Consider the following 26,357-nt stretch of genomic DNA (forward strand, 5'->3'; position numbering starts at 1 on the left):
GCACAATTAAATTAAAACAAGAAAGATGTTCCCATCTTTTGCGTTATCATCCTTTGTCGTATAGTTTAAAGGTTCTTTATTTGTAATAAGTTCCTGAATTGAAATGTATGGTTAAGTAATTTGTATCAGGACGAAATAATTATCTACAGTCTACTATGAATTGACATTCTGAAGAGAATAAGAATTACAGTTAAAAACATAACTAGTTAACGTAAGAATATGACAAGATGGAATACTAAACTTGCATAGACTGAGGTAAAATCGTTAACCTTTTCCGGCAGTGATTGGGAAAGGCTTAACTAAATGTATTTAATTACTCTCGAAAACAAGAGGTAACAGCCTAACACAGTTTATGTTATTCCTTATTTCATCGTTTGATCCACCGGGATAATAGTTCCCTACTTTGGCGGCAGGTGGAAGCAGAGAAAATAACTAACTTGTGCTGCCATCTTGTGGAGAAAAATACAACTTTTACACAAGGTGTTTATAAGTTTCCATTGCTCTTGTTCTCGATATTTTCCAGGAATTTATATAATTCTTAGCCTAGATAGATAAAATTAAATGCATATAGATTAGATAAAACGCAATGGAATGAACGCTGACTTAAAGAGGAAAAGATTCAGTGCTGTACATATCAGTGGCGGAGGAGCTGATTTGGAATTCACAATTTTCAACCCATACACATACTTCACTTCGAAAGCTAAGCGACTTGTTCTAATTTGAAAAGTAAAATTTGCATAACCTTGTCCTACCTATAATAATCAATATTCACAACATAATTTTCAATTTTAAAAAAATATTGCGATTTTCAAGAAGTTTTAACGGATTTTAGAACATTTGCATTTGCCGAACAGATAATGTTCTCGGAAATATTCCATTGTTCTGCACTCATTCTAAACAGTTTTGACTCTTGGACCACAGAATAAGTAAAGTATCTAAGACAACAATAGTAGTTCACAGTGATTTGTATTCATTTGGATAGGGAGCTAAAGTGGGCAAATTGGGCAAAGGACAATTTTTTCATTAAGCTACGTACTACAAGCAAGATTCTTCGAACAGCAGTACCCTGTGTTTCTCAAATTGATTGTAGCGAAGGGATACAAGTAGTATCCCCCGTTCCTGCGCTACTGGTTAAGTACGTATCATGTGACGGCTTTCGAGTACATAAAGATCTAAATTTTTTCCATTTTGATCGAAAACTGCAGAGAACATGTGAATCTATTTTTAGGTTTTCTATAATACAAGAATGTCAATTTGTGAGATAATTGAAAGTGTAGGTCAGATAGAGACGAGACGATTTAAATGAACTGTTATGACTAATATCTAAGTCGAAAATAATATTCATATTCAGGTAAATGTATATTTACTATGTTTTTTTTAAGTTTGAAATTGAATTTTTGTTATAAGTACACTACACTTTATGCGCAGAGAGGCTAATCGGGACTGGACCTACAGTTTTATGTGGGACTCGAATCACTATTTATTTATTTATTTATTCGTTTGCTTCCTACAGAGAGAATCTCCAATTACAGGAAAGCTTACATATATTCAAATAATAAACACACACACACACACACAAACGCATTTATACACAAGATAATAAGTGAAGGAGGAGGAAAGGAACATACACACACCCCCCCCCCCACACACACACACATATATATATATACATCCAACCATACACACACATATATTCCCAACCATACACACACATATATTCATTGTTCAGAACATAGCCTTTACATAGTATTGAAGTGAAAAGTAATAATAATAAAAAAAATAGCATAGAAGATAAAATAATTTCAGAATTATGGAAAATAATGCACAGTACAGTAGAAAATAATGCACAGTAGAATTGATTCACATATGTATATCTAGTCTTTTTAAAATATTGGTTTTAATGTTTTTAGATACAAGGAAAATGGCAGACTGAAATCGAGATTTTCATGTGTTGTATAAATATTATTATATGCAGAACAGAGTCTGAATAAAGTTGATGATTTGTATTTATCTGTTCTCGGGATATCACAGAGGAAAAGGTGTCACATCCGAAGATTAGATTTTCTAGTATTAAATTTAAACTGATGAAGGAAATTACTATTATCCAGAATTCCATTTACTGTTTTGTAAATTAAATATTTGTTGTGCTAATTCTCTCCTACTACTGAGGCTTACATAACGGAACTCTTACAATAAATACTTATAAGATAATTTCATCTCGTAAGCAGATACTTGATTCTTCTTGTAGTATAAGTACCGCAGAAATCTTTTTTGACTTTTGTAAGATATAAACCCAGGAGACCATACAACCGACGCATATTCGAGTTTACTTCTTATCAAACTGTTATACAAGAGCATAATGACATTTAAATTATTTAGGCTGTTTGAGCTTATTATGAGAAATCCTAGCCGTCGATATGCATCCTTAACAATATTCGAGATATGTTCCTCAAAGGATAAATTACAATCAACAACAACACCAAGATCTTTGACAGAGTACACTTTTTCCAGCTTTTCATTACTAATTCTGTATGAATACTCATATGGGTGTTTATTGATCGAAAATACCATAAAGCTACATTTTTTAATACTAAACCTTAGATCGTTATCCATATTCCAATCATATCATTCTGAAGATCTAACATATCTTGAGTACAATTAATTTCTTTATACAGTTTAACATCGTCTGCGTTCATGAGAAGTTGGAATGCTGAAGTTTATGTGGCAAATTGTTTATAAATATAATAAACAGAAGTGGACCAAGGTTCGAACCTTGGGGGACTCTAGAATGTGCCTCCATCGGGTACATAACCCGGGCCCTTTGATTACAAGGCATGTTTTCTTTTGAATAGCAAGATAATATGGACAAAATGGACAGTAAATCATATAATTTCCATATCGTAAGCTATAAGTGTTATTATGCATTATGAAAAGAAATGTTATTTATGGAGTCTCTTTTTGCCCGTAGCTGGAACTATACCACTATGGAGACGAGCCAAACGACCGCCGTGTCCAGAGACCCCTTCCAGAAACTGTCCCCTTCCCTTGTAAGGTCACGACCTCACCCGAGGTTCCAACCAGCGTCCACAGGTTGAGGCCCAGCGACATCAAGGTAATCGGGAACCTTGGGAGCAGCACCAGCTCTGGAAGCGCTGCTTTGGGACAGGTCATCACGGACTCCTTCATCGAATACAGAAGCGTCTCCTTCTCCGGCGGTAAGTCTCGTTTCTGCACTTATTAAAACAGAGTTGATCGGAAAGCAAGGTAACATAGAAGTTCCCATATCTTCAGTAATGTAACCAATATGTACCAGATATGGCACGTGCTTTGGCCGCAACTTCAAAGGGTCTATTGACCTATTCTCTATTCAGCTTTAAATCGAAGTAGGTGTGGTTAATAAGCTACGGAAATTTGTATTAATGCGCGCGTTGGCCACTTTCAATTCTCCATGACTTGCCCCTCACCCCCAGCGTAGTGTTAGCTTCGTCAGTATTTTCCACAATATGCCAAAACTAGAAAGTGTGTTTAAACAATAATTATGTATATAATTGATTGATTGATTTGGTGTTTTAAGTCCACTTTATGCGCAGGAAGGCTAATCGGGACTGGACCTACAGTTTAAAGTGGGATCCGAACCACTTGTGCCTCCATCGGGTATCGAACCCGGGACTCCTTGATTATATAACATGACATTTAAAGTGTCATTCGTTTTAAAAATAAACAATATTTTTTTAAATACAAGAGATGGTATAATAATATACGAGAGATGGTATAATAAAATACGAGAAGTAAGAACTTACAAACAATGTTAGTTCTCTTCACGTAAGAAGTCTAAGAATTCAAATTTTAATACGCGCAGCAATTTGTACAACGTTGAACAACTAATCTTACACATGTCACTAGGTAAACTCTTATTCAGGAACAATTCCTGCATTTTCTTTCTGAATACAGCAAATGCACAATCGTCTAAAATGCACGTTCTGCGATTTTGTTCGGCTCTTCATTTTTCGGAGTAACCACTTGCCTAAATTACAGTTGCCATTTTTAAAATATCTAATATTAATAGTGTATCAATTTTTTGAAGGGTTGTTATTAATTTTCTTGCATGAAATGACAAAACGGAGCTTGTGATTCCCTTTAAGAAAACTGTGTCTCATTATAAAAACTGTTAATGTTATTCGTATGAATGGAAAATGCAAAGTTATGATACACTTTTTTGGGGCGAAATGTGCATCATCTCGTCACTGTCAGGAGTAGAACGTGGGCTTAACTTTGGAGAGGGGGAAGGGGCAGAACATGAATCTCAGGTCCCAGATAATAAACCTGAAATAATTGAGGCGGGGGACGGGGAAGTGCTTCCTTATCCCTCCATAAGTTACACCTACAGTCACTAATGGTTACATTAATTTTCAACTTCAGTAAATCAATTGATTCATTACTTATTACGATTCATTATTTATTTATTGGAGTGCCACGAATTGGCACACCAACAATTAAACATTCGCTTTTTGTCATCATACATGAACAAAATATACACAAGATATTATGGTATTCTGCATTTAATGGCGTTTTGTTAGTATGTTAATACATCGTGTTAATAAAATAGTACATAGCAGCAAGAGTAGCAGAAGTTATAGTGAATTATTTTGTCTCTCTTCTTGAGAAATTAATAGACAATGTATATAAATAAGAAAGAGTATTATTAACAGATCGAGGTTGGTAAGTCATAATCGGTTAGTCTGGGAACAATGAAAATGATCAATATAAATTTTGCTATTTTGAGGATATTATCAAGCTCGGGTTACGGGTAGATATATTAAGGCGGCCGTACTAAAGGTTTGCGGTAATTTTTCGATAACAGATGGCAGCACCATTTGTCATGGCAACCGAGTGCCATGTTGCCAGATCTACGCGCATAATCAAGATAAGTACATACAGGTTGGTCGATCAGGGTATTTACTGATGAAAGATGACGTCAGGTTGATTAGTGGAATTTAGACAAAATTCGTAGGTGTGCAGCAATGTTATTGATTTTTATGTGATCAGTTAGATACTCTTATCAGAAAAAAAGAGGGAGTGTATCAGCAATGAAAAGTAGTAAAAGTTCAAAATATTCCAAAATATTAACAAAAAATGAAAACAATCGTGTGGTTAGATCATACACCAAACAGAGCAAGTAAGAATAATACAATTACGTTTGAAGCAACTGCTGCGTTGACTACGAGATAATAGGTGCGTTTTGCCTGCGTCAAAAACTGTTGAATTATGACTTCGAGCAGCCATGATTGAGGCCAGTTCTTGTAAGCATACGGAATTCAAGCGGCGGACAGAAGATACTAACACAGATATTCGTGATTTAAAATAAACGTGTAGTTGGTGCAGGTATAACGAACACTACGTGGTGGATATTTCCTTGCAAACGACAAATAAAATTGGCTGCAAACATGGCGGTTGTGCGGATCCTGACGTCATATGAAACCCACCTTTTGAAGACACTTACAGATAATCCATTTTGTACAACACTACTTGACAACATTTCTTGCTTTTATCAGAAAACTTTACCATATTTTCTTCATAAATTTGCAGCAGGAAGTTCCGTCTTCAATATATCAATATTTCTCATAGTTACTCTCTTGTCATTCTCCAGTCCTTTGCCTTATAAGTGACTAAAGATTGAGTTCTTTGGACTTACTATTTCTGGAGTTATGTTTCATTCTTAAAACAATTTACAGAAATACAACAATTTTGGAAAAAATTAAAACGTAAGAGTCCTGGGTCTACAATAGAAGTCAGTAAGACGTGTTTGTTCTAGGAATTTCCTTGCTTGCGTTTGATGGTGATCGTTAGTATTAGCTCAAAATTTTCTTGGGTAGACATTTCAGGTTTAGACGATTTCCAAAATAGATACCATTTTCCAAGATTGATTGATTTAGTGTTTTAAGTCCACTTTATGCACAGTAAAGCTAATTGGGACTGGACCTACAGTTTAAAGTGGGATCCGAACCACTTGTGCCTCCACCGGGAATCGAACCCGGGACCCCTTGATTATAAGGCGACGACGCTACCACTGCGCCATCGGGAAGGCCCTCCATTTTCCAAGAGAAAGACAAAAGAGAAATGAGTATTTTAGAAACCACGTAATGTATTCGTTTTAGTTTCGTACGATTGATACGATATATATTTTGAATGTTCTTAAATTAAAAATAAAGTTACAGACACAATAGATTTTATGTTACTTTTTTAAAGAAGTTGATTGATTGACTGATTTGCTATATCATACTTTGCTTCTTGTGCCACTTTTGGCTAATTTGCGAAGATGGGGATGAGTGATGATATGATGAAATTGATGAATGGACACTCACAAACATCCATGCCCAGGCCAGGATTCGAACCCTTAACCGGCGTCGTAGCGCGATGTGCTAAACAATCCGCCACGGGGGCTGGCTTTTTAAAGAAACAAAAACATTATTGCATAAATGCTTATAATTCACTCGTAATGTTAATTTTCAAGGGCGCCCGTAGAAAAGGAGGGCAGGGAGCACTTGCTCCCCTGAGATATCTGGAAGAACTTCATGTAATTCGAATTGTGAAATTGTAGCGTAAAAACATGATCACGGGGTGCCACGAAAGACTGAAAATTAAGAGGCATCTTATAAAATAATATCTCTAAAAGAAAGTGCAAAGAACAAAGAACTGTTCATTAGTAAAGTGATTGATGTTCATGGAAAGGAAGCAATTCGAGTTCAGTTTGCAGTTCGATAAGCGGACTCAGGTCTGAAGTTCAACACAATGGTATATTAAATTGAATTCTAATTCTTTGATTTGTAGAACAATATTAATAACAATAAAACGTTAAATGTGAGCTTTTAGAACTGAAGGGCAAGATAAGAAATCTTACTCTGCCGCACCCCAAGAGCTCGAAGTGGAAATACCTATCTGGGGAGGATGCTTCACCCAGTTTGGGGAAAGGTGAGCTGAAGCTTGTATGGACAACATGGAGAACATGCAGTGGGTGGTGGGATGCCTCGAAAATTATCCTAGAAGGGGAAGATTTATGAGTATTTTCTTAATTGTAGGATGTCATCACTCCACGTTCTCCCCACTCTGAGCACTACTGCCTCCCTGAGAAAAAATCCTTTAAGCAGCCTTGGCTGATATCCAGTCCTTGGAAGTAACGTATTAATTACATTAACAAGTGACAAGATTTTCAATTAATACTAGATACTTTTTGAAATTAGTAACTGTAAGTCTGTTAATCCTCCAAATAACTAGTAAATAAATTAAGTGTTAGTTTTCTTTACTTTTTACATGGAAGATAATTTTCTTCAGTCGCAAATTCGCAATATTGTCAAGCAAATGCCGGACTGAAAGAAGGATGATTATTAAAATTTGTAATAATAATAATAACAATAATAATAATCATGTTATTTATTTTTTTGTTTTAAGTACACTTTATGCACAGAAAGGATAATTGGTAACTTTATCTACAATTTAGTGTTATATTTCCATCACCAAAAACCAACAACTGTACGTGTCCCTACCTTATTTATATTAGTACGCCTACGACATGAGTACATACACATGCAATCTCCGACAATTATCTTAGAAATACTTAACTTCTTGGTTGATCAACATTCCTACAAAAATATATTTTTCCAAACAAAAATGAAAGCCTGATCTTCATTTTTAAGTAACAGAGAATTAGTTTAAATTTTATTACCCATATATTCTTATGTATAAACATATATTAACTAAATTATAATTTTATGAGTCTTAAGGTGGTCATCGGTGAAAAGTGTTATCGTTGTTGTGAAACATATTTAACTAGTTTCCTCAAATACAATACAATAGTCATTAGTTTAAAAAGTCATTAGTACGTACAACAAATTCTGCTTTCCGAGACTACTAAAATTAGATACTTAGGATATCATCAAAATTTACGTTAATATTATGTTTCAATGTATCTTGGTACTTTTTCTCCTCGTAACCTGTAAATCATTATCTGTTTCTCTGAGAGGTATGCTTCTTGCTGTGCGAGACTCATCCAGTTCAGGACGAACTGAATGTCCTAGGTTTTGGTTAAAAATATCCCTTAAAATTGCAACTAACAAATATCTCAATGATTATTTGCCATTCATTAGTACACAAGACAAACAAATCGCATCACAGGCACTGTTTTTTCTTTTAGTTGCTCTAGAATATAATTCACAATTTCTGTCTACTTGCAGCCTGATATTAATACGTACATACATCATCATTTCTTGTGCTGATTATGGACTTTTGATGTCTAGTAAATCATCACCATTGCACCAAGTTATCTGGAGAAACGAAAAACAATGTAGGCCTATGCACTCCATAGAGCGTATATTACTGTTATGTAAATTTTACACAATCCTCATTGACGATTTGTATTTCATAGCATCCTGAAGCTGCGATGGTGTACAGTTGCCATTGTTAATCAATTTTGTCGTCCTCTTTTACAAAAGTTCAACTCTCAAATGCTTATCTGAAAAAGAAGAATAAAAATAAAATTAACATCGTGTATGAGACAACTTATAACGTATTTCAAAAAAATATTTTCATTATATTGTTACAACCTTAGACAAGTTAAATATTAATAATGAAACACAAAACTTACGTATCTTCTGTAAATAGATGTAAAAATAATGGGTCTAAATGGTACTAGAGTGGTTGACGATATCGTCTTGTAATTAAAGGGTTACTGGTTTGCTTCACGATAGGAGTTCACTTCAGTGCCTCAGATCCAACTCTATAATGTTTGTTAAACATTAATTTGTACCTAACAGGAACACGAAGTAATAAATAATAGCAGCACTTATTGTTACATTCATAGTTTGATTTATTTGATGTTAAAAGTCCACTTTATGCAAGACTGATTGAGACTGGACCTACAGTTTAAAGTGGAATCCGAACCACCATCTGCCTCCACCGGGTATCAAACCCATTCCTCTTGATTACAAAATGACGTCGCTACCGCTGCGCCATCGGGGAGGACCTTACATTCACAGGAAAATACAAAATAATCGTTGGATATGTTTTCATATTATGTGGCAAGTACAATGCTTTATGGAGTCAGGTTCGTCCAGGTTCGAACCCTGGTTTCATTGTGTTTATCCTCATAATTTATTTCATAAATTAATGATTCATCTTCATTGTCGCAAGAGGTAGAAGATGGAGGTAAAATAACGAAAAAAATAATGAAAGGGAAATTCAGTTCTTACTGTTTTTTTTGTAATTGTATTAATATATTTCAGCAACACTTCACTCGAGTTTGCAAAATCACAAGTTTATGTACATTGTTATTTAGAACAAGGAGTACCTTACAGTTGGAAATACAAAATTCTTACAATGCAAAATTGTTTGACAATAACTATTTTAATGTTGTAGTCAAGCTTCATACTGTAATTCAAAGGATATTGAATTAAATGTACATGATAAAAACAAAATATGATTTCTAGGATGCTCTATGCTATCCACAATTATGTGATTGCCCTTGTACTTTCACAATATGAGAGCTAATAATCATTACTAATATACAAGTATACTAATTTGTAAATTTTCCATGAACATGCAAACCATGGATTGGTAGATTGGTAGACTTCAGTTTCTTAGCTGTCGTACTTTTACAATTTAAGAACAAACCTTAAAGCATGAAATTATGATAAACTTTTACTACGAGCTATCCTAAATGCTTAAAGGTCAAGAGAACAGAGAATTATACACTTTCCACAACAGGTTTCTGACGTTCTTCAGTGAAATAATATAACAGAACGGTTTCTATAAATTGTAGAACATTCAGAAATCTAATAGCAAATCTATTCGAATCCAATCTTACTTAGACTAAGATGTACATGAATATTTGCAAGTTGTATAAATTGCCTCCTAGTTTCTGAATAGAAAGAAGAAATGTCGAAAACAGGTCCGAACGACTTGTTCAACCATGTACGTACAGTACAAGGGCAAAATGAAATTGTGAAACAATCGCCTGATTTGTAATTGTAAAAGATTCGATGTACATGTGAATAGAACGGGTAGAATGGTGATGGAGCATTTCGTGCAATACTGATTTAATATAATAAAATATGTAATCAGTGTGATCCATATTAGAAGCATATTTCTTGCTCTAGTAAGAATCCTAACACGATAAATATCTGGATGCATAACCTAAAATTTTACAACCTCGTGGAGATACGTTCAAGCTATGTTCATGCAGAAATTAAGTTACATTATATTTTCTCAACATTAAATAAATATACATTCTGCATCTGTTTCATATTACAAACGTTTTGTTTTTAATGGAGAATATCAAGCAACAAACAATTAAGTATAAGACTTACCTTTCAAGTTATTCCATTTTTCTCACAACCCCGATGTTCTCCTATATGTAGTATGTAGTAGTTACATTAGTTATTCTCTGGTAGCTGGGTTTGAGTTTCGGGCAATCAAGCACTTGTAATGATCGATCATATCGTTAGAAAACACGGAGTGAAATTTTGGCAACAGTGTATGCTAAAATTAGCACCACGACGATATGGCACTTCAAAAAACATAAACATAACCACTACTTTCTGATGATACGAAATGTTTTCACCTTTTCACATGATATTTCAGGTACTAGCGGCTACACACTGGATTCGTTGTTTCACAACAAAATCTTGCTTACTGGTCATAAAAGACAAAAATGCACCTGTCTTGACAAGAACTACCACTTCAACACCATTTGTACGCAGCAGTTTGAACATGACAGAGACCTTATATTTTCTGTTATTTACTTAAATACCTTTAATCGGAACAAAATTATAGGTATTTCAGGTTCTAGTGAATAAAACAATCTTTCATATCGGAAAATTTCTTACTTACCGAATATATCTTAATGCTACGGTTTTGTCTGGGAATTTGGGCATATTCTTTAACATGGCTTTAGAACCCCCTTAACACAAGGCCAATTATGGTGCTATGGGATAGCGAAAGGTGTTAATGTTTGTATAGTGCCAGTAATTCCTGAGGTATCCAGACTGCATTATTTCTGTTGGGAGACAACGAAGGTGTTTTAACAATTTTTTTTTAGCTTTTTTGAGAAGAGCGGGCCTCTTTCACTGTCTCCGAGGAAGATTTTATTGTATCATTATATTTTTATTATGATGTGTTACGGATGGGCACTGGTTTCACCTTTGCGGATATTTACGTAGAAGAAAACTCCTTTTCTTTGCAGGAGGCCGAGAGACGTGGAGGGAGTTCCTGACTCTGCCCAACATCCTGAAGGAGTTCAACCCTCGACTGATGGGATACGCAACGCACGATGGCCCGCATTACCTCTCGACCTCAGGCCTCAACGTGGCGATCGCTGCTAGTCTCGACGAGGATATGCTGAGCCAGGGAATCCGCCTCATCAAAAGGATGAAGAGGGATCCTCGAATTGACTTTAAGAATGACTGGAAGGTAGGTGGAAATTCATGGTAAAGGCATATGTAATCAGGAAATATTATGTTCTGTACAATCCAGAAAACATGCTACTGAGTTGCCACCACATTTTATTTTATTTTGCAAACAACTCCAAATACAGCGTTAGCCATTTAGGGTTCGATACCCGGTGGAGGCACATAGTGGTTTGGAGTCCACTTTAAACTGTAGGTCCAGTCCCGATAAGCCTTACTGTGCACATAGTGGACTTAAAACACCAACTCAAACCTCAAACTCAACTAAAGCATTAGCCATTTTACATTGGAATGTACTAACAATAGAAAATAACAATAAGCAAAGAGTAACAACATCAAATTAAATGATATAATATGGCTTAAATATTTTTACACGCAACAGCCTTCTAAAAATGTCCTGAAATGAGGATTTCCTCGTTCACGTTGTGGGATTAAAAATTTGAAATCAGGAATATACATATAATATTATTTATATGACATAAATTACAATGTTATGCACTCTCATAGTGGTCTCGTGATGGCAGTGCGCATTGGCAAGTGGGAGATGTAGGACACGCTATGGGGCGGACGGACACCGGACCACTGCGCTGGCAAGGATCGACGTGCTCTTAAAAGCGAATCCAAACTCGACACTTTTATCTCAGAAAATGTGACCGCCATCTTGGTCTTTTGAGATATCGAAAATGGTGCCCAGAAGGCTGCAAATGGCACCTTTTCCTGCACTTGTTCAGCCCACCGGATAGGAACCTTCAATGTATCTTATTTAGATGTCCCTTTCTCCTTTTACTGTAATCTATTGGCGCAAAAACTCCTCGTTAGGAAAAATCCATGTTGGAAACAAAACTGCTTTTCAGGGACGGCGAAGACTAGACTCCCCTCCCCCCCCGGTCCCCTTATATCCGCGTGTTAAGCGGTCAAAACTGAAGAACTTGTGGACTTTAGCAAAATTCTTGATGAAGCCAGGACAGTTTGCCAACTCATAAGAAATCAGGTTTCCAACTCCAGAAGCACCATCACCATCTTATTGAAATTAACAATTTCATGCACATTTTCTAATAGATTTTTGTTTTGAATTTTAGTCTCTGGGATTCGCAGATTGCCGTGCCAGCCTAGAATACACATCCTCATTATATTTTAACAAATCTATTTAATTGCAACGACGATATTTTTGTAATTGAATTGCGCAAACATTAATTGCAAAAGCAAACGTGCCAGATGTGTTCATTTCTCACAAACTTATAGTAAACAATTGAAAAAAGTCGGACTGGACTGTCTTAAAAGAAAACAATGAAAAATTCTAGGGTCAGAACCCCCTTCTGGCTTTAGAGACAATATAAAAATTTCGGTAACTAACAAACTAACGCTGTAGCCTTCTTAAACAAAAAGGTTTATGGATGCAGCAACACAAGCCTTCCATCTGTCCCTATCCTGGGTAAGATCGATCCTTACCAATTTCCTTTAGGTAGTATTTTACCTTCGGAATATTTTACCTTGGGAACATCCATGACCCCATGTTGCTGTTTCTTGACATGTCTTTTTACAGTGCAGAGTTGTCAGCTCTACGCCTAACCCCCAATATGAACGGAGGACCGCACCTTTCGTTGGTCAGTGGATCCCTCGGATCTAGCTGGGAGGACCACATAGTAGTCCACCAATCATACCCCACCTCTGCCAATTCTGGGACGCTCACAGAACCATGACAGGACAGCTCTGTAAATCCCAACAAAGCAAAATTTTGACCACTTCACTCTGTTGGCTGACTAACTGCAGTGAACAAGCCACTGGGCAATGGGGTCGTCACATCCCTACGCCTAAATCCACATTCTGTTCCTAATTGCACTCAAAATATATTTTCAGTAGTTGAAACCCCTAAAAAAATCACAGGTAACGACGAGCTTAGTAATATGAAACATTACCTTACCATGACTCACTGACTTCTTCCTGCAGATGATCACCGTGCTCATTGGACGCAACAATTTGTGCTCCAGAAGATGCTTCAACGAAACGAACAACACTGCTGAGGACCACGCGAGGAAGATAGCTAAGGTTCTGGATTTGTTCAGGGATCGAGTGCCAAGGGCCTTCGTCAATCTTCTTGCCGTCACAAGTAAGTGCTTTGAGTATTTATAATTCATTTTCAAAAGTTATGATTTCTGTAGCTATTTTTTCATATTTTGTTCCACCTTTCTACCTCTGCCTCTCCAGTGTTTCTCAACCGCTGAGCCACGAGAGGTTCATTAGATCCAGGCTGACAACTAATTTATCCTAAGTTTACATATGTCAACAAACCTAGACAAACCTAGACAAACCTAGACAAACCTAGACATCAGTGGCGTATACTGAGTCCAATATCTGGGCTATCTCACTATGTCACGTGGTACTAGGCTATGAATAGAAATAAGTTTACCAACTCCTTAGAAATAAGGTTGCTAATTCCTAAGAAATCAGGTTGCCAACTCATAAGAAATCAGGTTGCCAACTCATAAGAAATCTGGTTGCCAACTCCTTAGAAATCAGGTTGCTAATTCCTAAGAAATCAGGTTGCCAACTCATAAGAAATCAGGTTGCCAACTCATAAGAAATCAGGTTGCCAACTCATATGAAATCAGGTTGCCAACTCATAAGAAATCAGGTTGCCAACTCATAAGAAATCAGGTTGCCAACTCATATGAAATCAGGTTGCCAACTCATAAGAAATCAGGTTGCCAACTCATATGAAATCAGGTTGCCAACTCATAAGAAATCAGGTTGCCAACTCCAGAATCACCATCATCATTTCACTCATATGAATAATTTTATTTACAATTTCTGATCGATTTTCCTCCTGTATTTTATTCTCTAGACTTCAGGCTTCGCAGATAGCCTAGCTAGCCTAGAATATACGCTCCTGCTAGACATAATTAAACCTTGACACTTTCATTTCCTTTTTTTAAAAAAACATACAATTTATATAAATCAAGAAACTCTTGAGACTCGATAGCATTCACTATAGCTCTTTTCCAGTCTTACGGCGGGCACTCTACGTGCTGGCAAGGGAAGTGGGGAGCAGGAAAGCGACCAATCCAGCGCGATAAGAAACACAGCAGCCTGTAGAACGAGGTGCACGTAGTAGTTCCTCCCCTCGACGTCGTAACTCTGGGCGCCACCGCTGTTGTTTGGTTGGTCTGAGGCGTATTCCCCGATCCACACTTCCTTTGACAGCATATAAAGCGCCCGCCGTAAGAGTAGAAAAGACCTATAGATGCCACGGGTACGGAAAATCCTTCTTTATTCGTTCCTAAATACATGGATGAACATTTTCGATTAGCCGGTTTGACAATAATATACTAAGCCCTAGAGACAATGAAACTTCAAAGATTTTATATCATCCTTTTCACTACACTTGTCCATTTACATAAATGCCACGTAGACTTTATTACTGCGCTTTGTGTGCATTTGCTACAGTTATTTGTGAAACACTACGTCTGCCAAATGACCACCTTGTTTAGCAATGCACTGCACAAGACGATTACGAACACTTTGCATGACACGGTCATGGAAATGCGGGGTTATGCGCTGCTGATAGTCAAGGCCACAAAGTTGTTTCCGTCATCGTCCGTCCACGCAGTGTAGCCAACTCTCTATTTTCAAATAAATCCGAAAAGTTTTAATTTGGCAGACATAGCGTTTCACAAATAACTGTAGCAAATGCACACAAAGCGCAGTAGTAAAGTCTACGTGGCATGTATATAAATGGACAAGTGTAGTGAAAAAGATGTCACATTTTTGGAGTTTCATTGTCTCTAGGGCTGAGTATATTATTTTCAAACTTGGTAATCGAAAATGCTCCACCCTGTAAAATCAAATCCAAATTTTAAGGAATTTAAATATTTAATCTCTTAACACGAACTATGTAGTATATTGGTACAATACGGAATATATGTTTTTCGTTAAGTTTTACCACACGTTTTCGTGAGGCAGCAGCAGTGACAGCGGTTATGAGGGACAGTTCCCCCTCCACTTTTTGCCTCTTTACCCCAGGCCCGTAGCCAGAATTGATCTCCAGGGGGGGCTCACGGTTTATCAGGGGGGGCTTTGTAAATCAAGTCCATTTTTCTAAAGTTTAACAGTGTTAAATGAAGGTAACTTATGTGTGTGTGTGTGGGGGGGAGGTCATTACGTTACATAAAGTTTAGAAATATCACACAAATACTACATTTTTCTATATCATTTAAAATATCACTTGAAGTGTTAATTGGCTGCTACTGAAATCATCCCTTACTACACACTCCATACTACATTTGATGATATCAATCATAGGGCCTACCGTACATTCCACTCCCCGGCCGAAACAATAAAACTCCCCTTCGTTCTCAAAACTTGGGAGCTGTTAACTTTGACGCAGATGCGGAGGGAATTTGCATGATGACATCAAAGTCACAGATTTCTGTATAAATGGGAGGTCGCAACATGGGCAACGAAGGTACAGATAAAGAAGCTCCCCTGTGAAGGAACTTTCTGAAATCTAGAGAAGAGAATCTCCTAAATACTTGCCGCTACTTAAGACTTCTTCTTATAAATAAGATGAACGATGTAATAGCTGCTGTTCATGCTCCCTGAATTTATCCTTCAGCAAAGTTGTGAGCAGAATAATATCTGCTGTCTACATTTTCACTTTTCACTACAAACAAATTACACAAAATAGTTTTACCTAATGTCAAGAGGGCTGACGGTACTTCCAGGAGGTGCTCAGCCCCCCCTGGCCCCTGCCTGGCTACGGGCCTGCTTTACCCCCCGCACTATGGTCTCTTAATGCTAAGCTTCGTCTATCAAGAAAAAGTAACTGTCCTTGCCACCCCCCTCCCTCTCTCCTCGACAGATTTAACACCCAATCATCGCTACTAGGTAGCATTGATATATTCTGTCTCGGGAATCTCTGGAGCGAGCGAACGAAAGCAAGTCTCTGCGCAGGTAGTGATTCAATAGGACTCGACCAATGAACACGTGAGAGGGAATGGGATTGCGTAGAGAGGAGACGCGACTGCAGTTATCATTCCTTGCTTCGCTCCCCCGCTCGCTTTCTCGCGGCATGCTCGGCCTTGCTCCAGAGATTCCCGGGATAGAGTATAGTTGGTACACTTTATTCTCCTTCTCGAAACTGTTACGAAGCTACACACTCCCTGTATCCCGTAAAACTATAAACTAAAGTGGAGTCGGTGTTTCAGTCGGTGCGGGGACCGCCTTCATGGCAATGACCCTCTGTTACCGCTTTTATCTACGAAGGACTTGCTGTCACAAACCAATTAGGCCTACCGCTTGAGCAAGAAGCGGTAACATTAAAATCCCTCCTCCTCCTCGAAGCAGCCAGCAGGGAAACATAACCGTTCTGCGCTGTGAATGGACACCGGTCCTAACATCGACTCCACTATAGTCAGTCAACAACTGGCGATTCTACCTGCAAAGATTGGAATTTCAAGGCATAACCTTTTTTTATATATTCAAATTTGCCGTTAATTTTAGCAGGCATAAAATTATAGTCAGTTATTGCAGTATAATTACATGCTGGAAAGATAATTTTTCCTTTGAACTTTACCGCATTTTGAAATATGCACAAAAGTGGTTAAATTGTAGGCTAGTCAGAAAATATTAAGTGTTAATTGCCCTTATTGGCTGTTAAATTAATCCAACTTCTATTAATGTGTCCTTTTATTGCAAATTTACCACATTTTCATGTTAAAATTTCTACCTCAAACTTTCCACATTATTATGTTATTCGAAGCAAGGTCGACAACGAAATAGGCTCTTTCATTCACGAGATTAAAAGAGACACATCGTAGCTTCTTGTGTATATGTATAATTGTCTCGTGAAAATTGCACATGAAAAAAAAAAAAATCAAGACATGTCGTAGAGACAAATTGCGAGCAATACCCACAGCTATAGTCGAAAATAGTTCATGACAATGTGTCTCTTTATAGACATTAGAAGCACTGTACATATTACAGTGCCATCTATTGACAACCACCCTATATACGAGCCAAACATATGTCTTAACTCAAAAATCTTTTCATGTAATGAATTTTCCAGTTTGATTTTAATTATACGTTATTTCTAGCACTCTCATATTATAATTAATTTATAATACTGATTTATTTATTTTTCATATGTAAAAAATATGTTGTTCTAGTTTTAAGGCATATAAATGACAGTTCTTTTCTGCTTTCGATCAGATGTGTCAATTTCCACCAGCATGAGGAAGCCATTTTTGTGTTCTCTGTTCGATCACGTGCTGTGCGCATGCGCGGCGCGCGGGGACAAAGCCGATCTGTCGAGGGGAGTGGCTGAGTATCGACAAGCAGAGCGGGACCTGGTGAGTTGACCAATCAAAGAGCTCCCTTCATGGGGCCACGGATCACTGGATGACAATAGAAGCACGCAAACGTGCTTGATATCCATCACAAATTAATGATTAATGACGGATTTTTCTATTGACATAGCTTATTTCTTTGTTTCTTCTTGTGTGTTTTTTTCTCATTATGTACAAAAAAAATCATTTTTCATTTTTATCCAAATGAAAATACACATAGTTAGGGAGGGGGTTAGAGTTTGACTTCGAAATTCACTTGAACGTTTCTTGAATTATTTATTTACGTTAGAAATTATGCTGTGAAAGATGGCTGTCTAACATATTTTCACAGATTCCTTGTACAGTCAGCGACAGTTCTGGGTTGCAAGGACTTCATATGCTTTAAATAGGATCGTTACAACCCAGAATTGCCCATGACTGTACCTAAGAAACACTGACATTCATAACCCTTGCCCAGTTACAAAGCCGGAAAAATATTGGAGGAAAGGAGAGGGGTATCAGGCAATGTTACAGAAAGAAGTTACACAAAAACACTCAATTGTTCGAAAGTCAACAGAATAATGTGTATGGTAATAATTATGCAAATAAATATTATAGCCCAGTGGTTCCCAAAGTGTGATCCGCGGCACCCTGGGGAGCCGTGGCTAGCTTACAGACGCGCCGCGAAATGTTCCAATATTCTCACTGAAATGACACTTTCTTGTTAGTCTACACATGTTTTTTTTGAATCGGACCATCGCATCAATCCAAATAGCTATGTGATTATTTAGTACTTTTTACACAAAAAATGTTTCTGAATTTAAAATAGGTGTTTATTTTTAACTTAAGGCAAGCAACACCTAACCACACTAACTGAGCGTTGCAAGTGTTAGATAGGCTGATACGTTCAAGTTTATATTATTAAGACGTACTATTATTAGATTTGTTACTATATCGTTGTATTATTCTTATTATTAATAACTCAATAATACTCAGCGGTGAACGATGAGACTCGGTGAAGTACAGACTCCTCTCAGGTACAGGGATAGTGTTAGGCAAAGACAATATTCACAGCACAGAGAAATAAAACCACATTACTGCAGTAGATAAACTGAAAGGTTTTATTCTTTATTTATGGCAATTATAATGCGAATATACTTGAGACGAAGGCGAGGATTTCGCTTTGTCGATGAATTGACTCAACTAAAAACGCATAAACTCAATACGTGGCAATCGGCATGTCTATGATCACATAGACCTAGCTTGCGCCCCGAACTACCACACCAAGAGATAGTATGCAATAATAACTGAGCCAATATTTGCTCTTTAGCCTTTTATTCCAAATTAATCATTAGGCTAGCTTTATTTCTTAACGAACAATGGTTGCAGTATTGTGCATAGCATCAATGCATGGCCATCGGCATACCTATGGTCACATAGGCTTACCTTGCGCCCCGAACTACCATACCAAGATGTATGCACAACACCGTAAAGGTAAAGTGTTCCCCTGTGCATTGCACCACGCCATGAAGGCGTATAGGGGGTGTGGGGGTAACGCCCCACACTTTCTTGATCCGGTCGTGAGTGGAGGTGATGTGATCAGCATCACGCCCCTAACCGCCTTTACCCCCCAGGGTTTCCCCCGGGTACCCATGTTATTCGACGCTGGGTAGGCGCCGGGGCCGCTTCCACCGTTAGAAAAGTTCCCGGATTTGAACCGGCCGGGGATCGAACCCGGGACCTTGAGCATGGTAGTCAGACGCGTTACCGACTGAGCCACCGCGGCCACAACACCGAGGAGTTCTTTTTAAGTTTAAAATCTTCGACGATCCGTGGCGAAAGTGTGATATTTCTTGCGCGATATCCTCGCTTTTATACTATTTTCCAGAACACAGATTCAAGTACAGATGAATCATTCACTATCTACAAAAAGATGCTACCAACAAAACTGACATCTATACATGTATAGAAATACAAATTCACATAGCGCACTCTCGCAAACATGAAGATACATTAAACTACTCATAATAAAGCATAAAATACAATAAACATTAAACAAAAGATATACATTACAAACAAGGTGCAATATTACATATAATAACATGAGAATTACGCTTTCTTTCACAAAAGAAATATATTAGTGACACATTTTAAAGTTATGACATCACGTAAAAATATGGATCATATCAAGGCCCATGTTCTGACTTGGGCGCCGCGGAAAAATCTTGAAACACTAAGGGCGCCGTGAAACGAAAAAGTTTGGGAACGCCTGTATAGCCGATTTCCTGGCGGGGGTTAGTCACCCTGCCCCTCCTCAGAGTCGCAACTGCCCTTAAACCCCGTGCTGTACTTCATCCTGGAGACTTGATGGCTGAGCGCGCTAATTGGTCGACTTTAGATATCGCATCGTAGTTTCCTGGTTCGAGTCCCGGCCTGGGCGTAGATGTTCATTGTGAATAACCATCCATTTCATGTAATCATCACTCAGCGTCGCGATTAATCAAAGATGGCACAAACTCGTCGCTAAACAACATAAAATAAAAATAGATAACCCATTCCTATGATTTAAGAGGAAGAAGTTCTGGATGTCATTTTTGAAGATATTTTTGATAAAAAGTTCCAAAAATTTCCACATGTGAGATTAAGAAAAACAGCAATTTTTGTTTATACGCATTGAAAACAAAATTAAATATTGTAGGAAATAAAGATTTTTACGCACAGAAGGAAAATGCATGGAGTCAAGCGTTCACAAATTGACACAGATAAAAGTGTAATTTTCGTTTGATGTCTTTGAAATCATCTTCTCGTTTAATGCATTTTTAGTGCATCACAATAACAGCAGCAAATAAAAGTACCTTTTGATGCATTAATAGAACATCATTAGCAGTTTATGCACTTTAAGATGTTACTGGAGTCAAAAAATTGGTGTCAATTGACACATTTGGGATTCTGTATTTTCCATTTAGGAAGAGACTGTAATAACAAGTAAGAATTGTAATACTTAATTTTTCAATAAGGGCGACGAGAGTTCAAGTTCAATTTCGCTTCCTAAACACGTAAATAGTTACTCGTTACTTTTTCTATGGGCAACCTACAGTGAGGTTGTTTCCGTAACATCCCTGACTGTTTTGCATTTGCAGCTTGGGAACGAGTCATAACTCCAGAAGCATCCAATCAGCAAGCGAGCCGCTGACGTCATCTCCACCCAGCACCTATCGCTAACCTTCTTGCTCACGCTCTACACAGTTGATAGGCTTGTCAGCTAGCTTCGCGCGTCAGTTGGAGATGTTTCGAGAATAATCTGACTATATTATTTTTAAAATTGTTTCGCCCTACATATAAAGGCCATATTTGCTTTCATTCTGATGTAATATTTCTTAAATACAGATAAACAGCGGGAGATATGAGGGTAAAGAAGATTTCACAGTAGTGTACCAGGAGTACAACAACAACTGGATACTACCCAGGATAAAAGACGGAAGAGGCTACGAAACAGAGGATATTTCTTACTATTCTGTGGACTGCTTCCACTTCAGCCAAAAAGGACAAGCATTAGGTAAGAATCACTACCTTTAATACTATTTGCTATTCTGTTATAATATATCCATTTAAATTAATTGTATAGAACTATTTTGCCTATGATGGATTTAGAAGTTGCATGCTTCAACTGTTTCGTCAGAACAGCGCTCTCTCTTTTTCCGTTGGGTAGTTGTCAGTACGTCTTGCTAATTGGAGGGATGTTTGTTTGAGCCTCGGACAGATCTGTTTGTTTCAATACTGTTTCAGCATCACAAGGTGACGGAATACTTTATCCGAATTTCGCAGATGGGTTTTGTTTGTTGTCTTTTCCCGTATCCATATCTACTTCGAGCATTCGTGGGTTCGAGTCTAGGACCAGGTATGATCATGCTTGCTTTTCTATGCATTAGCATTAATTCATCTTCATCGTCACGATTAAAGTACAGTGGCAAAAAAGCGGCGGACGACAATTGAACGCAATATAGTAATTACAGGCGACGATGTTACTTACCACTATTCCACGGGGAGGGCAGTCATGTCATGGGCGTGAGAGAAATGTATACGGCAAAGTGTTTTAGGCAGACCTTTGTAGCTTCCTTGCATTGTTGCGCAGAATAGAACAGTCAGATCCGGGATCGCTTTTATTGGAGAATCCGGGCGTGTGAATACATTACTAATTAATTCCTTTATGTGAAGTTTCCTTCATTTCCATGTTTATGAGTGCTTATGTAACTTATTATTACTCTGTTGAAACCCATTTTTTAACATGTTCTCACACTACTGGCAGAAACCATAAGAAGTATAATTTTAAGTTTTCCCCCAGTTAATTGAGCACTAAACATCTTGTATAACACACAAGCATATCACTACTATTACTCTACCAAGAAGAGAGAAACCCTGTGGCGTTGATAGGGCCTCCCCGATCCAGTGGCGGCGATTGGGTTCCAAAACGGGGGGGCGCAAACACAGTATATTTCCCTTTGTACTTGTAGATAAGGTTTAGCATAGCGCGCGGGCAAATGCGGCGAAGAGGGGGGAACTGCCTCCCCTCGCCCCCCACTGCCAATGGCGCACTCGTAGCGTCGTTGTCTTTTAACCTTTAAACAGCCAATGGGTCATATATAACCCATAGAAAGTATAGGCGAAAACAGCCAATGGGTCATATATGACCCATGGTGCCGATTACAACATTCACGTGCTTTTAGGACCTTCATACTTGTATGTGAGGTTGTAAACGCTGACAGATGTTGAGATAAGACTTTGAAATGTTATGTGGAAGAAACCCCCCTCCCCCTTTCTCTAATATGCAAATTAGCCATTTTTGCCAAAATGCAGGATTGTACATATTGCGTCATATTTCAGCCTGTATGAGGACTAGAAACTTGGAACAAGTTTCACTTTGTTGCAAAAGGTATATTCTTTTAAAACAATGCAAAAGTTTGCGCCCTTTTTCCAAAATAACGGGAGAAGAGGGGGCGAACGCCAGATTTTTTCATTGAAATTTGGGGACTTGGCCCCTCCCAACCCCGTTTTTCTCACTTGGGCTTTCTGAATTGTACACGGTCGTGTGCTCCGATGTTTTTGCTTTCAAACAAAAGTTATCCGAAGTAGATTGCTCAAATAGTCTGAGAGATATAACGTTTTTCTGAAATAAGTGTAAAAATTTAAAAATCGCGGGCAAAGTCCGCGGCGAGAGAGGGGTTACTTTCGAAAACCGGCTCGGCTGTTTAATGGTTAATCAAGGGGTCCCGGGTTCGATACCCTTTGGAGGCACATAGTGGTTCGGATCACACTTTAAACTGTAGGTCCAGTCAAGATTAGGCTTACTGTGTACAGAGTGGACTTATAACACCAAATCAACCAACCAACCCTGGGGCGCTGACGTCGAATTTTCAACATGTACCCGCTTGTACGTCATAAAGGCAAAGGTTTAGTTTCCCAGGAGTATAGAGTGCGAGTGACGTCACTGAACTTGCAGGTACGAAGCTGTTCCTCCTGCTGCTCTCCTCCGATGCAGACTCTTGGTCACTCCTCTTTGATTCTCCTTAGATTTACCAGGATTTGGCAATGTAATGATGGGGTGAAGTGTCTTGTTTGCGTGGCACTTCCTTCCTGTAGACTTATTGTAATTAGTTTGGGGTTTCTAGTTTCCTTCATTGTCCCTTTCTTTACGCGAACATAGGTTGCTTCATCTCAGCTTGCATTACTGAATCCGTAATTTGTTATGCCATTAATAATAATGATAATATTTATTTTAATGGTGAGCAAGGCATAAAAACCAAGTACATCACTGGGATCAAGAAAAAGAAATGCAAAAATTACAGTATGTATTAAATGTATGAAAATAATACAATAGACACTACAATCTTATGTTTCATCATATTTCATATTGTAATTTTCCACTTGTTCTCTGACCTTAGTGAGGGATATAAGAATCGACTTATTTATCATATTCCTTTTCTAAATTTTTTAAGATATATTGAACAAAAATATTCTCTATCTATTTGGAAAGACAATATCTTCTGTACAAAGTGGTTGCTTTTAAGTAACAACAAAAACAGCAATAATTTCTTCAATTTTACCAGTCATTTAGTCAAAATGAATCCCCCCTTTACGTTTGACAAGTTTCACACCAACGAACGAACAAACTTCATCATGTTATGTTGTTTAGCTTAAGTTTGTTGTCTAATACTGACTCAGCATATGTCAATGTTGGGTTGTCAAAACACGTTGAGAATGTCAATACTGGTAATTATGGTCTTTTCCATAAGTGTCACGCTACTAAACTATGGGAGTTTCCCCACGTATGAACATGGGAGTGGAAGGTTAACATGCAATATGAGTCACTGGTAATCAGGCCTCTCGTTTCTTTACCGATCAATAGTTGACACATAAGCAAGCCAATAAATTGCAAGATTCATACACCGATATTCTTTTATTTGTCGAAAAGTATCCATGGAGAATCAATAATTGTGAGCTCTATGAACAAACTGACAAGTGGAAAGCCAATGGTTCATTTTTGTTATTGGAAATTTCTTAGGTATTTCCTGGCTAACTTGTTATATTTTATCCTACACTTTATTTAATATTGCACGCCTACCTTCATATTTTTATACTGATTGCACTGGCGTACAAAGAGGAAAGGGGGTGATGGGTCTACAGCCCCTTTGAAATTTTGAGAAAATCAACATTTTCAAAGAAAAACAGTGAAGAACACGGGAAAACCAAAGTGATAAATGCAAAACTTCACTAAAATGACCCCGATTGCCATTTTTGACTGTAGGAAGTTCTAAATAAACAAAATATGTTATTGTGTGTCACGCACCCCTAGAAAGCAGCTATGTCCTATCCACCTTTACAATTCCAGCCTCTTACGAAATAAGAAATTCTGCCTACACCAGTAACTGTTTGCAGATTCTCAATGATGTGAATTACCTCCTCAAACGAACTCACTTTTGCAAAAATAATTTGTTTTCAATAATAATATTAATATGTAATATTATAATAATAATATTAATCTAGACAAGAACGAGTTTTTGCCTAAACCATAAAATGGCTTCATTATGTGACTTGCACGAAGAGATATACAAATTATTTTATCTCATGAAAAAGACACATGCTTATGAGTGAAAATGTCGAATGAGTAAGTTAACAGAAACTGCAAAACAAGTATACATTACATTAATGCCAACTATATTTTTAGTTTTTTTTTATTTAAACAATAATTGTTTTATTATTTGAAGAATCGAGGCAAGATATAGACAAAACAATTGGAAATATCTATGTCCTTATTTCTATTTCAATAATTATTATATTGTTGTTATTATTTTTCAGCCGCTAACGAACTGTGGAACAATCTGTTGGAGCCTATAGGCCTAAAGAGCGCTGAGCACCTCCCCTTGTACAGGCGGTTCCTGTGTCCTTCCGAAGAGGCGCCATATTTGTTCACCAAAGAGAACTCCAAAAGGTTCTTCCTTAGTGGCAGACAGTGGTAGTGTGTTGTGTGTGTTGTGCTGAAGAATGCGAGAAACTGAAACCCTCTACAAGTTCCAAGTTCCTACAAACACATTGAAAACAGCTTGGAGACAAGTCTGCCACCTCCTGGACAAGCATGCTTACCGCTGGATAGTCAGGGGTGTGCCTAAACGCACTGCCATGAAAATAGGAAGCTAGGCAGAATTGCGCTGGTGCCACATGTGGGAAAAGCAAAGCTAGAGCGGGACAAAAGTCGCTGGTTCCTGCGCACTGTGTGGCAACGTCAACCGGGCTGCGTTGTCTAGTTCGAGGCACCATTCGATACAGAGCTGGTGATCGTGTATTTAAAGTTCGTTAGAGGCCCCTGAAATGGAGTACCATATCTACACATCGGAGTGCTCTTTACCTCCGAACACACGGTGTTATGCTCCGATGTGGCAACCGCGAACTTCTATCACCCGCCTAATTTCATGGCCGTGCGTTTAGCGGAAGCGGGTGCACAACCCTTCCCCTCCGCTTCGGCCAAACACATAAAGAATATCGAATGCATGAAAATTTGGTATAATATAACTCATCTTTACCCAATCTAAGGGTGAGAAATTCCAGGACAGGCCACTGTGGACAGACGTCGAATTTGTAGAGAACGGACCTCAGTCATTTGACATTATAATTTATTTTGGTTCATTTACTGAACAGAATTTTTACGTCAAAAGAGCGGGAAAATGATCAACTGTAACTGATGTGAAAAAATAGCCAGAACCCTAACAAATAAAAGTAAATATATCCCAAATTACGTTAACCAATCCACCTATTATGATTTATTCTTGGAAGATAATGTGTACATTAGCTTGCAATTTGTATTACTTAGTAGCCTTCTGTAATACAGAACAATGATACAGTGTACGATATTTTTAACTGTGATTTCCGCAATTAAAGTGTAGTGCAGTGGTACAAACTGATACTTTAATAAAATACTAAGATAATAAATGCATACTGTTGTAAAATGCGACATCTCTGTTTTGTATTGGAACTACGTTTCACGAAATTTTCCATAATTTTGTTACCACCGTTTTGTTTTCATCTG

At 37.7% G+C, this 26,357-nt stretch overlaps 1 protein-coding gene across 1 annotated transcript in view; it reads left to right on the forward strand.

Annotated features, from left to right (window-relative positions):
• LOC145995248 (phospholipase B1, membrane-associated-like) overlaps positions 1-26,263 on the forward strand; it is a 38,604-nt gene extending 12,341 nt beyond the window's left edge. Inside the window, exons 2-7 of the mRNA XM_083131815.1 lie at positions 2,969-3,215; positions 11,234-11,460; positions 13,404-13,563; positions 17,664-17,803; positions 21,167-21,335; positions 25,133-26,263. Of these exons, the coding sequence (XP_082987941.1) occupies positions 2,969-3,215; positions 11,234-11,460; positions 13,404-13,563; positions 17,664-17,803; positions 21,167-21,335; positions 25,133-25,293 (1,104 nt within the window). The 3' untranslated portion in view covers positions 25,294-26,263. The remainder of the gene's footprint in view (positions 1-2,968; positions 3,216-11,233; positions 11,461-13,403; positions 13,564-17,663; positions 17,804-21,166; positions 21,336-25,132) is intronic.
• The last annotated feature ends 94 nt before the right edge of the window (positions 26,264-26,357 follow it).

This window comes from Lepisma saccharinum, chromosome 11, assembly GCF_977018435.1.
Source record: "Lepisma saccharinum chromosome 11, izLepSacc3.1, whole genome shotgun sequence".
In the NCBI taxonomy this organism is placed as follows: domain Eukaryota; kingdom Metazoa; phylum Arthropoda; class Insecta; order Zygentoma; family Lepismatidae; genus Lepisma; species Lepisma saccharinum.